The following is a 17,187-nucleotide window of genomic DNA, read 5'->3' as shown; positions in this document are numbered from 1 at the left end:
GTGCCTGCCTGCATGGGCCACAGGAAGAGCTTAGGTGTCATCCTGAGAAACCCTGTTCACATTCTTTTGACTTGGAGTTAACTAGTAAGAAGGGACTGGCTGGCCAGTGAGCCCCAGGACCCTCCTGTCTGCCTCCTCAGCTCAAGTATGCAGTCAGGGCACACCACCACACCTGGCTTTTCTTTTTAACGAAGGTCTCATTATGTAGTCCAGGATGGCTGAAAATTCATGCTGTAGACCAGGCTGGCATCAAACCACAGAGCTCCACTTGCCTCTGCCTTGCTCATACCAGGATTAAAGGTGTGTAATACTACATCTGGCCACACCTGGCATTTTCATTTATGTTTTGGGGCTCAATGCTTATACAGTGTAAGTATGTTTACTGACCGAGTTAATTTTTTTTTTTTTTTAAAGATTCATTTATTTATTATGTATACAGTGTTCTGTCTGCACATATCCCTGCAGGCCAGAAGAGGGCACCAGATCTCATTACAGATGGTTGTGAGCCACCATATGGTTGCTGGGAATTGAACTCAGGACCTCTGGAAGAACAGTCAGTGCTCTTAACCGCTGAGCCATCTCTCCAGCCCCCCCGAGTTAATTTTAATTAAAGTTACTGCCATGTGGGCACATCTGTGCCATGGCATGCGTATAGGTCAGATAACGACCTGGCAGAGTGAGTTCTTTTCTTCCCACACTACACTGTGGGTTCTAGACTTGCACAGTGAGCACTTCTACCTGATGAGCCATCTTGCTGACTGAGAACCCAGCTCACTACCCCAGCCAGAGAGGAACTGACTGTAATGAACTCTCTGGAGACCAGGCTGCCTTTGAACTCACAGACATCTACCTGCATCTGCTGCCCAAGTGTTATACATCACTATACTTGATCAGAATTTTTAAAAAAAGATTTATTTATTTTTATGTTTTTTTTTAAAGATTTATTTATTTATTATGTATACAATGTTCTGCCTGTGTGGCCCCTATTTTATGTTCTTATTTATTTATTATATAGTGTTTTTCCTGCATGTATATCTATGTGAGGGTGCCAGATCCCCTAGAACTGGAGTTACAGACAATTGTGAGCTGCCATGTGGGTGCTGGGAATTGAACCCAGGTTCCTCTGGAAGAGCAGCCAGTGCTCTTAACTGAGCCATCTCTCTAGCCTGGTCAGAATATTTTTAACAAATAAAATATTACATTATTTAGTACAATGTAATGCATACTCTACGAGAACTTAATGAAAATGACTTGTTTTGGCTCTGGAGAAATGGCTCAGTAATTAAGAGTACGGGTTGCTCTTGTATAGAAGGAGGTTCGGTTCCCAGCACACACATCATGGCTCACAACCATCTCTAACTCCAGTTGCAGGGGATTGGACGCCCTCTTCTGGCCTCAGTGGACACTGCACACATGTGGTGCATATACATACACACAGGCAAAAACACTGATACAAAAATAAAAAAAAAAATGACTGTCAGGTTGATAAGGTGGCTCAGCAAATAAAGCTACTTGCAGCTAAGCCTGACAATGATCCTTGGGGCCCACATGCTAGCAGGAGGGAACTGATGCCTCCACATGCTTACTGTGACAAGTATATGCTCACACAAAACAAATAAACAAATGTAATAATTAATAGAAAGTTACTGTCTTTCCCAACAAGAAACTTAGAAGTTCTAAAATAGTTCTCTTCAGACCAAATTTCTTAAATTTGTGTTTGAAGTTAGCAAATACCTCAGCATTTCGAAAGACCTTGAGCATGTCGGCATCAAAAGCTTCCACTGTTTTGTAATACCCAATGAGGATCTGCTTCTCTATGGTACTGAGATCCAAGGGATCAGAGATCTTCTCATAATAGTCAGCGTTCCTGGAACACAGAGCAGTGTGGCTGTCAATGTGGTGCACGAACTTCTTTACCGAGCTCTCCAAGGCTACCACCAATGTGTACCTACTTTTTCTTTGGGGGAAGATTCAAAAGTGGAGCTGCAAGGGCTTGTTGGGAAGAATCTGCAAAAGAATACAAGGTTTGGTACACACATGCTAAGAGACAAGGCCAACATTAGCCAGCCTACCTGCCTTGTTTCTACTGGTCTAGAGCTCAAGGTTGAAAGAATAGCTGGAATAACAATGACCTACACTTGACTTGTATTGTTTTATTTTTCTTGGTCAGATGGACTTGTATGAATTTATTTTTCTTGGTCAGATGTGATGATCCATGTCTGCAATCCCAGCACTCCAAAGGCTGAGAATGGCAAGTATTTGGCTGGCTTATAACGGTTTCTTTTTTTCCTTTTTAAAAGGAGATCTGGGGCTAGAACCCAGGGCCTTGTACATGCTAGGGAAATTTTTTTCCCTGATGAACAGCTCCAGCCTATATTCATTCTTTTTCTTTTTGAAGATTTTAATGATTTTTATTTTATGTGTATGAGTATTTGCCTGACTGTGTGTACTCCACATGTGTGTGGTGCTGTTAAGAGAACAGAATAGAGCACCGGATTCCCTGAGATTAGAGTCACAGATAGTGATGGAACGCCACGTGGGTACTGGAGACTGAACCTGAGCCTTGTCAAAGAGCAGCCAGTGCTCTTAACCATTGAGACATCTTTCCATCAACACATTATCCTTTTAAAAGATTATTTTATGTGTACAGGTATTGTGGCTGCATGTGCACAGACTATGTTATGTACATGGTGCCTCCAAGGCCAGAAGAGAGCAGTGGATACCCTGGAACTGGAGTTATTGGCAGTTGTGAGCCCCTGTGCAGGCTGGGAATTTCAACATGTGTTCTCTGCAAGAGCAAACAGTACTCTTAACTACTAAGGCATTGCTCCAGACCCTAAACATCTTTTAACTAAAAATCCTCTACAGTAAAAGTTGGGAGGGAAAAAAAAAATTCTTTGAGGCTTTGACAGTCAAAAACTTACTCCCTCGTCCCCAGAGATGAAATAATAGTTTAAAAATCGAGCAGGATTATGAAGGATATAGTGAATATATTGGAAATGTTAAACGATAGCTGAGTAATGAGAATAACTGCTCATAAAGAATGTGAGCTGCACCAACCTAAGACAAAGCGCCTGTGTGGCCTGGGCAGGCATCTCCATGACGGGTAAGGTGACCTGCTGACGTCCCACGCAACCTAAGTCAGAAGCTCATTTTTTAGTAAAAGGAGGACCTGTAGGGTCCTGGCCCCCGTTTTGGGTAACTGTTGCCTTGCTTGCTGACCTTGACCTTGATGTCCTCCCTATGCTAATTCCCTGCCAGGTTCCACCCTCCTGAATGCTTAAGGGAAGTTCCTTGTCTGTGTATCCTGCATAATGGGCGTTAACAGCTTAGATGCAAGACTGTAAAACATCAGTAGCAAACTTCTGCCCTCTGGGGTTCTCCCATTATGCTGTAAGCCTGTATTTAAGACCTCCTCCCTCCTTCAGTAAACAGCATTCGGCATTTAAAAAAAAAAAAAAAAAAAAAAAAGAATGTGAGCTGTAACTAGTGAACTAACTAAGCTCCATCACAGGATGACAATAAATATTTATTTTGATGTGCATGGGTGTTCTGCCTGCATGAATGTTCACCACCTGTGTGCAGTGATATGACAAATCTGTTCTTTGATTTTCTGAGACAGGGCTTCTCTGTGTAGCCCTGGACTGTCCTGGACTCCCTCTGTAGACCAGGCTGGCCTTTAACTCAGAGATCCACCTGCCTTTGCCTCCTGAGTGCTGGGATTAAAGGCCCGTGCCACCACTGTCCAGCAATAAATCTTTTTTTCTCTAACATTTATTTATTTATTTTTAATAAATCTTTTTACAACAAAAAGATCATCACACTCAAAATATGTTTTCCAGTCTCTCTTAATTGTCCATAATTAATATTCCTGTTGGTGTAGATTCAACTAAATTCCAGATAAGGAATAATTTAGTAACCATTTTTTATCATTTATTTTTCTCAAACAGTTACTGTGTGACACACACACACAGTATTCTTAGTGAGGGATTCCTTCTCATTTGGCATCTTCTGGTGGTCTCACTAGAGAAAGAGAAAATGTTGCTTAGAGTGCAGTGATGGACTAGTAGGTAACATTAGAGCAGTTCCATGTCAGTCAGACAGTTTGTGAGAAAGGGGCATATCACCTTCTGCAGACACAAACAGGGCAGGTGCAACAAAACTTTACACCTTTTTTTGTTCTTGTTGAGACAGGGTCTTATTATGCAGTCTTGGCTGGCCTGGGTCCTGTACCAGGCTGGCCACAAACTCACAGAAATCCACTGACTTCTGCCTCCTAAATGCTGGGACTAAAAAAGTACACTACCAAGCTGAGCAAAAAAACAAAACAAAACAAAACAAAACAAAATAAAAAACCAAAAACCTTACTCTTTATGTGGACCATGCTGGCCTCAAACTCATAGCAATCCTCCCTAAGGCTGGGATTAATGGCATAGGCTACTACATGTAAAATTTTTTAAAATTTATTTCATTTTATTTTATGTACATTGATGATTTGCCTGCATTCATGTCTATGTGAGGGTGTTGGATCCTCTGGAACTGGAGTTACAGACAATTGTCAGCTGCCATGTGGGTGCTGGGAATTGAACTTGGGTCCTCTGGAAGAGCGCCCATGCTCGTACCCACTGAGCCATCTCTCCAGCCCTGATAATTTTACAACTGCAATATTATCTCATCCATGTAAATTAGACAGCGATTACCCATCCTCTAGCAAAAACAAACAAAAAAAAAAGTATATCTCTCTATCTATCTATCAATCAATCAATCAAAATAAATACAGTACTTAACTAGAAATACTAAACACAACATTGATGTGTACAAGGCTCTGGGTTCAAATTTCTGAACAGGTTATTTGTTCTATAATTCTCTGTCTCTGACAAAAGGTAGAACAGGGCTCATCAACGGAGAGGACTTGCCTGAGTTGAATTCCCACATTAGTAAGCTTACAACAGCCTACAACTCTGGCTCCGGGTGGTTTGACGCCCTGTTCTGACCTCCCCATCACTGCATGCACAAGGACACCACCCCTCCCCCCCCACCGGCCAACACATAATTTTTAAAACATAAAAGGAGGATGCAGAGTTAGGAGCCCTGGCTGCTTTTGCAGAGGATTCCCAGCATCAACATGGCAGCTCACAGACATCTGTAAATCTAGTTCCACGGGATCCAATATCCTTTTGTGCCCTCTGCTGGCAACAGGCAGCACGTGGTACACAGATAAATGAAGGCAACACCTCTCAAACACAGGAAAATGAAAAAAAAAAAAACAATCTAAAATCTCTTATGTAACAACAACAAGAAATCCACCTCCTACTTCATAACCCACATGTGCTGCCTGTTCGTGGGGTCTGGGGCTCTCAAAAGAGGCTGAGTGAGACACATACCTTTGTAAGAAATGATACCATCACAGATCTCTTTGAAGATCTGTGCTAGGCGTGCAGCCCGAGCCACTTCCAGGTTTTCCTCTGCAGCTGCCAAGCGTCTTGTTCGAACAGATCTAGCTGTCTGCAGGGCAGAGAACTGGGTCATGAAGACATCTGCAAAGAGAAGGTGAAAAGTAGTTCAGGAAGTGAAGAATCTGATGTATCTTTTTCTTTTCCACTTGATTCCTGCCGTTTTCTTTTTCTATTTTCCTGTAGGATAGTAAGCAGAATTAGTGGGCAGGTAGGTAGCTGCTTCTCTCCCCCTAGAGAAAAACTAGAAAACGCTAGTGTTTATATATAGTAGTAAATGCTACATAGCGCAGTAGCTGCAAGTGTGCACATCAAAGTGAGTATCAACACGCTGTTTTTTCCTCCTATAAGTCTCTCAGCAGTTAGGAGTATGTATTCCTAGCTCCCATATCAGGTAGGTCACAACCTCCTCTATTTCCAGCTTCATGGTATGTGATGTCTTCCTCTAGACTTGTATACTTAAACCTAAGATAAACAATCTTGAAATGGACGTGTGAGTGAGCTGAGTCTAGGCTACCGGCAGTACTCTATTTCCAGCTCATGTAGTGCAGTGCTGCTAAATACAGTCTTGTCAGAATTAATGTGAGCACCATGATGGCTTGCTGGAGTGCATGCATGCATGTGCACGTGTGAATTTACCATCAGGCAGCACTACATAGCTCTGGTTGGGTCATATAGATCTGACTGGCCTTGAACAAGATGGTTCTTCTGCTTTTGCTTGCTAAATACTGGGATTACAGAATGTGCCATCCCGTCAGGCTCAAATAATGCTTTTTATTTTCATGTATTTGGCTTGGAAGCAGTTAGCAATTTGGGACTCCTTTTTTTTTTTTAAAAGATTAATTTATTTATTATGTATACAGTGTTCCATCTGCATGCATGCCTGCAGGCCAGAAGAGGGCGCCAGATCACATTACAGATGACTGTGAGCCACCATGTGGTTATATACATATATATCAGGGGGGACCCTAGGACGACTGTGGCTTATAATAAATTTTGGTTTTACTCAATTACTGAGCAAGCCTCAATGAAACATTTCACTATTAAGATAAGAATACATACTGTATCAAGCTGATAATAGAAAAATAAATAAATTTTAAAAAATAAAAAAGAAAAGAAAAATTTGAACTATTAAAAAAACAAAACAAGCCGGGCGGTGGTGGCGCATGCCTTTAATCCCAGCACTCGGGAGGCAGAGCCAGGTGGATCTCTGTGAGTTCGAGGCCAGCCTGGGCTACCAAGTGAGTTCCAGGAAAGGCGCAAAGCTACACAGAGAAACCCTGTCTCGGAAAAAAATAAAAAAATAAAAAAATTAAAAAACAAAAAAACAAAACCAAACAAAACAAAACCAAACAAACATATTTTACTAAAGTAAAAAAAGGGGGAACTAGGGACTCATCATTGCTCTCCACATTCTATTCTTTCCCTTATTTTATATATTTTAAATTTTTTATCGGTGGATTCTGCTGGAGTATCCGCTGCAGATAAGCACTGGAGGGCTCCAGTTGCAAATCACCCTCTGGAGCGATGGAAGGATCTTTCTACTGGTACTTGGAGGGGACCCGATCTGGTGTTGGTGTGGGCGGGGTTCTGTTTGTGTCTTCACAGGACCATGAGGTTTCTCTTTGGATTCCTGAGCACTGTGTGTGCCCTGTGGCTGCTGCTGAAGCCCAACATGGTAGAGACCTATTGGGCCTTAATGAAAAACTCTCCCTTTCTGATGCCAATGGGAATTGAGAGTCCAATACAGCCAGCCTTGGCAAGCATTAACGTAAGCCTAGGAATTGTAGCCATGCGGTTGGATTCTACAGAAGGTAATGTTTGGTAACTGCTTCATCAAGTATGTTTGAGAACGTGTCACCCAGACACCTTGGAGATTAAGGATAACCCTAAAGGTCACTGACCTCCATTGGTTAACAGTAGCATGCCAGCTAAGCCTTTTCATTTTCACAATCCTCTTCAAGCTGGTGTAGTACCAACTTTTCAGGAGTGGCTCTGTGCAACATTTATTGGCCTCCTGAAATTCATTTACCCCCCCCTTTGAAGATACTTTAAAATTTGTGAGCCTGAATGTAGCCATTGTAAGACCATTAGTTATGCTCCTTGTGAGCTGCCTGTTTTTTCTTTATGGTTCTTAGTTGTTCTTTTGCAGAGCTGCCAGCTTAAGTCGTGCTGGGATCAAGAAAAATGGGCCTTGGCAGTTCGTGTTCCTGGAGTTGTATCCATGCCAGTGGATGTCCACACGCTCCAGAAGAGAATTTGACATCGCTGCTGCCGTTGTTACTGTTACAGCAGTGCCGGCCACCGCTGCTACTGTTTCCAGGATTACCATTTCATAATTGGTTACTACAGCTAGCACAGTGGAGACCCTGGCAGCAAAAGTAGCTACCATAGCTAGTTAATCTTTCATTCTATTGGGCATGATAAATTTAATTCAATAATTATATACATTTCGACTGGCTTTGAAAATTATAAATTTATAAACTCAAGTTCCATTTGCTTTTGGGATACCATCTTACAAGGACTCCAATTTGCAGTAAGGCTCGTTAAGGAAGGGAATGGCTCAGTTGCCTTTAGACTATTGGCTATGGGTGGGATAGGACCTCTGTTGGTCTTTTCTGTGTCGAACACACAGACTGCAAGCCCAGTGCCACTTTGAGATCTTCGACAGCAGTTAACTCTGCAGCTCACACACGATTGAGCCTGTATGATAATGAGCATTCAGAGACGGGTAATGCCTGGGGGGCGCTCACCAACCTAAGACAGAGCGCCTGACAGGTAAGGTGACCTGCTGATGTCCCACACAACCTAAGTCAGAAGCTCATTTTTTAGTAAAAGGGGGACCTGTAGGGTCCTGGCCCCTGTTTTGGGTAACTGTTGCCTTGCTTGCTGACCTTGACATTGATATCCTCCCTATGCTAATTCCCTGCCAGGTTCCACCCTCCTGAATGCTTAAGGGAAGTTCCTTGTCTGTGTATCCTGCATAATGGGCGTTAACAGCTTAAATGCAAGATTGTAAAACATCGGTAGTGAACTTCTGCCCTCCAGGGTTCTCCCATTGTGCTGTAAACCTGTATTTAAGACCTCTTCCCTCCTTCAATAAACAGCATTTGGCATTAGATAAAAAAAAAAAAAAAAAGATTAATTTATTATGTATACAGTGTTCCATCTGCATGTATGCCTGAAGGCCAGAAGAGGGTGCCAGATCTCATTACAGATGGTTGTGAGCCACCATGTGGTTGCTGGGAATTGAACTCAGGACCTTTGGAAGAGCAGCCAGTGCCCTTAACCACTGAGCCATCTCTTCAGCCCGGGACTCCTCTTTAACAAGTGGCAGCATGAGACACTTAACTGATCATACTCACACACCCCCTCTCTGAATAATTCCCCTGGCAGCTTGTAAGATAGGACTCTAGGTGGTTTGCAAGAAAAGAGCCCCCAAAGAGAGTGGCACTATTAGGTGTGGCCTTGTGGAAGTGTCTCACTGTGGGGCAGGCTTTGAGGTTTCTTATGCTTAGGATACTATCCAATGAGTCAGTTCACTTCCTGTTGACTGCAAGATGTAGGATTCTCAGCTATTCCTCCAACATCACATCTACCTGCTTGCCACCATGCTCCATGAAATGATAATGGATTGAACCTCTGAAACTAGAAGCAATTAAATGTTTTTCCTTGTAAGTGTTGGTGTGGTCATGGTATCTCTTCATAGCAATAAAAACCCAAACTAAGACAGATTCCTACTTGCATGGAGCTGCATACACATGCTACTTTGAACAATGGAATAAGTTTTCCCTTCCCTCAAAAAACTTGGCTGGGTAGTGATGGCTCATGCCTTTAATCCCAGTACTTGAAAGGCAGAGGCAAGTGGATCACTGTGAGTTCAAAGCCAGCCTGTACTACAGAACTAGTTTCAGGACATCCAGAGCTACACAGAGAAACTTTGTCTTGAAAAACTAAAACCAAATCAAATCAAACCAACAAAGCATCAAACTTAGATTCCTTGCAACTGTACTCCATTTATGAAGTTAAGTGGGTTGGTCTAGCCTAAACTGGTTTTGAATGCATGCATAGTAAGACAAAATGTGTACTTAAAGTGAATTTCTAGGGGAGAATCCCCTATTGACCATGTTATGCCTATGCACAATTGGAGGTACAAAGGATTAAAGTAAGATGCATTATAGGAAGGGACAAGTGTAACAGAACAATGGTTATATAATTTGATCTGTGAGTTCACATAGAGAATGTGCTCAAACTATGACCCTAATAACCAAGCTCCTCCACATCTTGAACCCCAGAAAGGAAGTCCATAGACAAGCCCATGAGCACTTTTCACTCATGTGGCCTGAGGTCACCTGTGACAGCAATCGGACTTATCCTACCATTTGCTTTGAATAAAGTTAGCCTGTGAAAATCTACGTGAGCCTTTATTTTAATTCCTTGAGTAAGAAGCCAAGAATCTGGCAACACCCAGCCCAGGCCTGGATCATTGTTACCAGTCCAGTGATTGATGTGTATATTCAATAAATGACTAAGACTTGAACTGTTTGGCTTGTAACTTCAAAGAGATTCTAACAACCAAGTTGCTGAAAGGCTTTTTCTCTGGGCTGGTGAGATGCTAAGTGGCTGGAGATGCATGGTACAAAGCCTAATGAACCGAGTCTGAAGCTCAGGACCTACACTGTGCAGAGAGAATGGACTTCATAAGCTGTGTTCCACCCACCACCTTATGTTGTGCCATATGCTCGACATGCCCCGCCCGTTCTCTAAATAAAAACAATCTGCCGAAAGCCATAACCCCAGCATTAGGGAGACACAGAAAGGAGGGTGTTCAAGGTCATCCTCGGCTATATAGCAAGTTTTGTTTTGAAACTTCATCTCACTGTGTATCTCTGGCTGTCCTGGATCTCATCTGTTCTGGACTGGATACTAGTTCAAATAATGAGTGTTGTTGCTACTATTCACTCAAAAAGTTCAAGGCTAGCTTGAGCCACATAAGACCCTGTCTCCTAAGACCAAAACAAGAAACAAAGACTCTTTCACGAAGTTATTTAATTAATTTATTGTTTTGAAACAAGGTCTCACTCTGTGGCCCAGGCTGGCTTCAAACTGATGGTGATCTGCCTGCTTCACTCTCTCAGTGCTGAATACAAGTGCTTTTTAAGTCACGTCTGGCTCTTCTTTTTTGAGACAGTGTAGTGTCTCATGCAGCTAGCTCAGGCTGGCTTGCACCGCACTGTGCAGTCAACGGTGACTTTAACTACCTGATCCCTTGTGTCTACCGCACAAATGATGGGATCACAGGGAGTGCCACCATGTCTTTTTCTTCCCTCCTTTCTCTTTCAATAATTACTTCCTTACTTACTTGTGTGTCTATGAGCACGTCACAGAACACTTGTGAGATCAGAGGACAACTTTCAGAAGTCTGTTCTCTCCTTCTACTATGTGAGTCCCAGGAAAACTCAGGCTGTTGGGGTTGGCAGCAGGAGTCTTACCTGATGAGTCATTTTGCTGGATCTGAGCATGATCTTTTAACATTTTCCTTCCCTCCTTTCAAAAAGACAGGATCTTGTATAGCCACTGTGTGCCTTGAGGCTGGCCTCGAAGCCCAGATCTTCCTGCTTTCACCTCCCAAGTGCAGGCATTAAAGGCATGCACAACCACATCTTATAATGGATACTTTGTTTAGAAAGGATTCAAGGACCAGGTGTTGTGGTGAAAGATTTTAATCCCAGCACTTGGGAGGCAGAAGCAGGTGGATCTCTGTGAGTCAGAGGCAAGCTTGGTCTACAGAGTGAGATCCAGGAAGCCAGAGATACACAGTGAGATGAAGTTTCAAACAAAACAAAATAAAATGATGCACGGACAAGCCAGTATCTCATCTGTTCTGGACTGGATACTAGCTCAAATAATGAGTGCTGTTGCTACTATTCACTCAAAAAGGCTGGAAAAAGGAAACCAGATGCATAGTACTTACTTAAATATGTGAATGAAGTCTTTGACTTTAGTTATGATTTTCTCTCCCCATAATGCATTTGTCGTCATTGTTTTAGTCCACACTGAAAGAATCTTAGAATAAACTGTGTAAAGTAACTAAAAAGGAGAAGGTAAAGAGGCCTGGCCCGTGCAAGTCTGGTGATCTGACTTCAATCCCTGGAAGCCATGTAAAGTTAGAAAGAGAAAACTAATTCCACAAAACAGTCCTCTAGTCTTAACATATGTGTTGAGGTACATGTGCCCCAACCCACCCCCGTCTTTCTCTGTCTCTGTCTCTCTCTCTGTCTCTCTGTCTCTCTCTCTCTCTCTCTCTCTCTCTCTCACACACACACACACACCTCTCAATAAAAAAAATTGGGGAACTCCCCACCCCAAACAGGATATCATAATTTAGCCTTGACTGGCCTGGAATTCACTATGTGGATCAGGCTGGTCTCAAACTCCTTACTCCTGTCTTCTAAGTACCAGGACTACAGGTGTGCACTATCATGGCCAGTTCTAAATTATTATTTTTTTCTTTCTTTAAATTTTATGTGTATTTTGCCTGCATGTATGTATACCCTGTGCCTGGACTGCCCATGGAGGCCAGAAGAGGGCACGGGGTCTCCTAGAACAGGAGTTACAGATGGCAGTGAGCCACTATGTTTTCTAGGGTTCTAGGAAGTGAACCTGGGTCCCCTGGAAGAACAGCCAGTGCTCCCAACAAATTAGCCATCTCTCCAACTTTTTAAAAGAAATTAAAATGATCATTTTTGGATAATTTCATAGAATTAAGAGTAAGTCTTCCCAGCTAGACAGTAGTGGCACAAGACTTTAATCCCAACACTTGGGAGGCAGAGGCAGGTAATCTCTGTGAGTTTGAGGCCAGCCTGGTCTACAGAGAGCACCCAGGACAGCTAGGGCTACACAGAGAGACCCTGCCTCAAAAACAACAACAACAAGCAAACAACAAAAAACCAGTAAGTCTTCCCATGCCTTACCAGACTTAATATTCCCATCGTCTCTGCAGATGCCATTCCAACGGGTGTACAATGACGATGAGTGGATGTCACGGGTGTGCTTTACTTCCTCCTGTTTCTGATGAATCTTTTCCCAGTTTCGGACCAAGAACACATGATGCTTTAATACAAAGTTTCTGCAAGAAAAGAGAAGGTGTTCCTTATTAATCCAGTAAGAGTTTATTTCATGTCCACTCTCTACTGCTGGTACGTGATAGATGTGGGTGAACAGAAGAGTGACTGGGGTTTGGAGCTTTAAAGACGTTTACAGAACTGGGCGCTGGCAACTCACACTGGTCATCCGAGCATGCAGGAGGTTCAGACTTAAAAGCCTGCTTGGGCTACAAAGTGAGCCTTGCAAAAAACCACACACCACTTTCCTGTGTTACCTTAAAACATGTGGCAAGGAAAGTAACCAGATCAGAAAGCAGAGGTTTATGGAATGTTTGTATAAATCTTGTTTTGTTTAGGGCCTTGAACTCACTATTACAGTCTAAGCTGGACTCAAATCTTGTAACCTTCTAGTTTCAGACTTCCAAGTCCTAAGAATACAGAATATACCAGAACATCCAGCTATTTATACAGATCAGGTGGTTTTGCTTGGTTATTCAAGCCGGGCGTGGTGGCGCACTCTCTTATCCCAGCACTCAAGAGGCAGAGGCAGGCTAACCTCAGTGAGTTTGAGGCCAGCCTAGTCTACAGAGCGAGTTCCAGGACAGCCAGGGCTATTACACAAAGAAACTCTGTCACAAAAACCAAACCAAACCAAACAAATGAACAAACAAACTCATTTATTCTACTAATAAATTTATTTTGAGACAGTCTCACTATAGCTCTGGCTGATCTGAAACTCTCTATGTAGACCAGGCTGGTCTGGAACTCAGATATGCCTGCCTCTGCCTCCCAAGTGCTGAGATTAAAGATGTGCGCCACCATTTTATCTGTCTGAATGTTTTGCCTGAGGTATAACATGGATATATACGCAGTGCTCACAGACGGAGGTCAGAACTTTGGAACTAAGACTGCAGACAGTTGTGAGCCACTGCCTAGGTGAAAGAAACCAAATCCGGACCTCAGTAAGAACAAGTGCTCCTTATCACTAAGCCATCTCTCTAGCAACCTCCCTCCCTCATTTGGTTTTTTTTTTTTTTTTTTTTTTTTTTTTTTTGTTTTGTTTTGTTTTTTGAGACAGGGTTTCTCTGTGTAGCTTTGCGCCTTTCCTGGAACTCACTTGGTAGCCCAGGCTGGCCTCGAACTCACAGAGATCCGCCTGGCTCTGCCTCCCGAGTGCTGGGATTAAAGGCGTGCGCCACCACCGCCCGGCTCTCATTTGGTTTTTAAGACAGAGTTTCATGTAGCCCAGGCTGGCTTTCCACTCCTTATCTCCTGTCTCTACCTCTCAAATGCTAGGATTACAGGCATGTACTAACATGTTAGAATCTGTTGGAAGGCAGAGGACTTAAGATCAACAAGGAGACTTAGAACAACAGGCACAAACAGAAGATGGACAGGGCTGAGAAAACTATGCAACAGGTACGATGGAATTAAAGGTGTGTGCCACCATGTCCAGTTATTATTAGTTGTTAAAACGACATTTCTTTACTGTCTGTCATGTGCACTTGCGTGTCTGTGGGGTAAGCATGGTCCACAGGGTATAAGCGGAGGTCAAAGGACACTGGCAGGATTGGGTTTTCTCTTTCTACTAAGGGAGGCCCACAGATGAGACTCGTCCACCAGCCTTGGCAGTCGGTTCTTCTTCCTGCTGAGCCTTCTCACTAGCACTGGTTTTGTCTTTTCCTTTATCCAGACAGGGTCTCAGGTAGCCCAGACTGGCCTCAAACTCAAGTAGCTGAGGATCACCTTGAATCCTTTTCTTAGAAAAAAAAAAAAAGACCTCCCTCCCCCATCAGGAGGCAGAGGCAGGTGGATTTCTGTGACTTCTAGGCCAGAAAGAACATAGTGAGTTCCAGGCCAGGTCAAGGCTACATAATGAGACTATGTCTCAGGAGAAAAAAAAAATTTTTTTTTGTTTAATAACATTTACTTATTTTTAATTTATGTGTATGTGTTTAGCCTGTACTTATGTATATGTACGGTGTGTGTGCCCGGTAATCCTGGAACCAGAGGGGCAAATTAGATTCCCTGGAACTAGAGTTACAGATAATTGTAAGCTGTCATGTGGTTACGGAAAACTAGACCCAGGGTCTTTGAAAAGAACAGCAAGCGCTCTTAACCACTGAGATATTGCCCCTGACACCTCATTTCAATTTATTTTTAATGAAGTATGTGCACATGTATAAAAGCCTGCAGTTGTTGGAAGAGTATCGAGTTATTGCATGTCCCAGAATCAAACTGGGGTACTGTGCAACAGTAGTACTCACTTTTAACTGCCAAGACAGCTTTTCAGCTCATTTTATCTTTTATTCTTATATTTTGTTCTTTTTTTTTTTTTTTTCTCCAGAGCTGAGGACCTTGCGCTTGCTAGGCAAGTGCTCTACCACTGAGCTAAATCCCCAACCACATATTTTTTTTAACAAAAGACTTTTATGTGCGCATGTCCAGGTGCCAAGGAGATCAGAAGAGGGCACTGAATAACCCAGAGCTTGAGTCATAGATAGTTGTGAGTCACTCGGGCTGAGTTGGCCAACATGGGTGCTGAGAACTAAGCTCTGGTCCTCTGGAAAAGCAGTAAGTGCTCTTAACCACTAGCCATGGCTCTAGCCCTTTAATATATTTGTTGTTGTTGTTGTTATTATTATTATTTTGTGTGTGTGTATGCACACGATATGTGCAAGGGCCACAGTGAGCATGTGAAGGTCATAGGACGATTTTGGGAAGTCAGTTCTCTCCTTCCACTTTCATAAGGGTTCTGGGGAATAGAACTTTAGTCACCAGGTGCCTTTATCTCCTGAGCCATTTCAACAGCCCTGACTTTGAACTTGGAAGTTTTTTTTTTTTTTTTTTTTTTAAAGATTTATTTATTATGTATATAGTGTTCTGCTTGCATGTATCCCTGAACACCAGAAGAGGGCACCAGATCTCATTACTGATGGTTTTGAGCCACCATGTGGTTGCTGGGAATTGAACTCAGGACCTCTGGAAGAGCAGCCAATGCTCTTAACCTCTGAGCCATCTCTCAGCCCGAAGTTTTTGTTTTTGAGACAGGGTCTCGCTGAGTAACAGCTCTGACTGTCCTGGAACTCGCTTTGTAGAACAGGCTGGCCTAGAACTCACAGAGATCTGCCTGTCATTGCCTGGCTGACTCTGAACTTTGTTGTGGGATAATCCTTTTGTACTGTGAAGATGTGTCTCTGCCAAGGCATCTTCTGATTGGTTTAATAAAAAGCCGAATGGCCAATAGCTAGGCAGGAGAGGATAGGCGGGACTTCTGGGGAGAGAAGAACTCTGGGAAGAAGAGAGGTGGGATGCACCAGTGAGACCTGGAACAAGTTGGATGTACACTATGGAGGAAGGGTAATGAGCCACATGGCTGAATGTAAATTAATATAAACAGGTTAATTTATCTTAGAAGACACCTAAGCTAAGGCAAAGCATTCGTATTAATAAGACGTTTTTGTGTCGTTATTGGGAACTGGGGGCACAGAGAAAGCCAGCTATAGAACTCTTCTGTTTTGCTTTCTCTTTTCTTTTGGTTTTCAAGACAGGGTTTCTCTGTGTAACAGTCCTGCCTGACCTGGAACTCACTCTGTAGACCAGGCTGGTCTGTAAACTCAGGTCATCAGGAAAGTATTCTACCTCACTGAGCATCGGATTAGCTCTTTTCTTTCTTTAGATAGGGATAGCTCTTATCAGAAGAAGCAAGTGTTCTTAACTGCTGAGCCATCTCTCCAGCCTCAAGTTTAGCTTTCATTCTTTCTTTTTCGAGACAGGGACTTCATATGTAGTTCTGGCTGGCCTTGAACTCACAAAAATCTGCCTAACTCTGCCTCCAGAATGCTTGAATTAAATGTGTGTGGCCATGCCTGGCTCAAGCCTAATTTTTTTTGATTTATTTTTAAATTTTTATTTATTTGTGTGTGCGATACATGTGCAAGTAACTGGGGAGACAAGAGGATCTGTGGAAGCTGGAGTTACAGACAATCGTCAAATACTCTTTTTATTTATTTATTTATTTACTTATTATTCATTCATTCATCTAATTTTTTATTTCATTCATTCATTCATTCTTTTTTTTGAGACAAGGTTTCTCTGTGTAGCTTTGGAGCCTATCCTGGAACTTACTCTGTAGACCAGGCTGGCCTTGAACTCAGATATCTGCCTGTCTCTGCCTCCCAAGTGCTGGGATTATAGACTTGGCCTTTATTTAATTTTTCAAAGACTCATTCATTCATTCTTTCATTCATTCATACAGTACTCTGTCTGCATGTATGCCTGCATGTCAGAAGAGGGCACCAGATCTCATTACAGATGGTTGTGAGCCATGTGGTTGCTGGGAATTGAACTCAGGACCTGTGGAAGAGCAGCCAGTGCTCTTAACCACTGAGCCATCTCTCCAGCCCTTGTTTGTCTTTATTTGTATTGTACTGTATGTGTCTGGGTGTTTTGTCTATGTAGCACACGCACGCCTGGTAGAGTAGAAGCCAGCAGAGGATGTCAGATGCCCTGGGACTCGAGTTAGGGATGGCTGTGAGCTGCTGTGTGGGTGCTGAGAACTGAACCTGGGTCCTCTACAAGAGCGCCCAGTGTCCTTCACCACTGGGCCTCTCTAGCCCCAAGTCTAA

The 17,187-nt window shown here is 42.9% G+C and overlaps 1 protein-coding gene across 1 annotated transcript in view; it reads right to left on the bottom strand.

The window, feature by feature from the left end:
- Window positions 1-17,187, bottom strand: part of Ash1l (ASH1 like histone lysine methyltransferase) — a 160,233-nt gene that overhangs the window by 13,720 nt on the left and 129,326 nt on the right. The window contains exons 16-19 of the mRNA XM_059265644.1: window positions 12,428-12,582; window positions 5,385-5,537; window positions 1,953-2,007; window positions 1,735-1,867 (exon numbers count right to left, since the gene is read on the bottom strand). Coding sequence (XP_059121627.1) covers window positions 1,735-1,867; window positions 1,953-2,007; window positions 5,385-5,537; window positions 12,428-12,582 — 496 coding nt within the window. The remainder of the gene's footprint in view (window positions 1-1,734; window positions 1,868-1,952; window positions 2,008-5,384; window positions 5,538-12,427; window positions 12,583-17,187) is intronic.

This window comes from Peromyscus eremicus, chromosome 6, assembly GCF_949786415.1.
Source record: "Peromyscus eremicus chromosome 6, PerEre_H2_v1, whole genome shotgun sequence".
NCBI lineage: Eukaryota > Metazoa > Chordata > Mammalia > Rodentia > Cricetidae > Peromyscus > Peromyscus eremicus.
The sequence above is the reverse complement of the archived record's forward strand: the minus strand, read 5'-3'. Positions and strand labels throughout refer to the sequence as shown.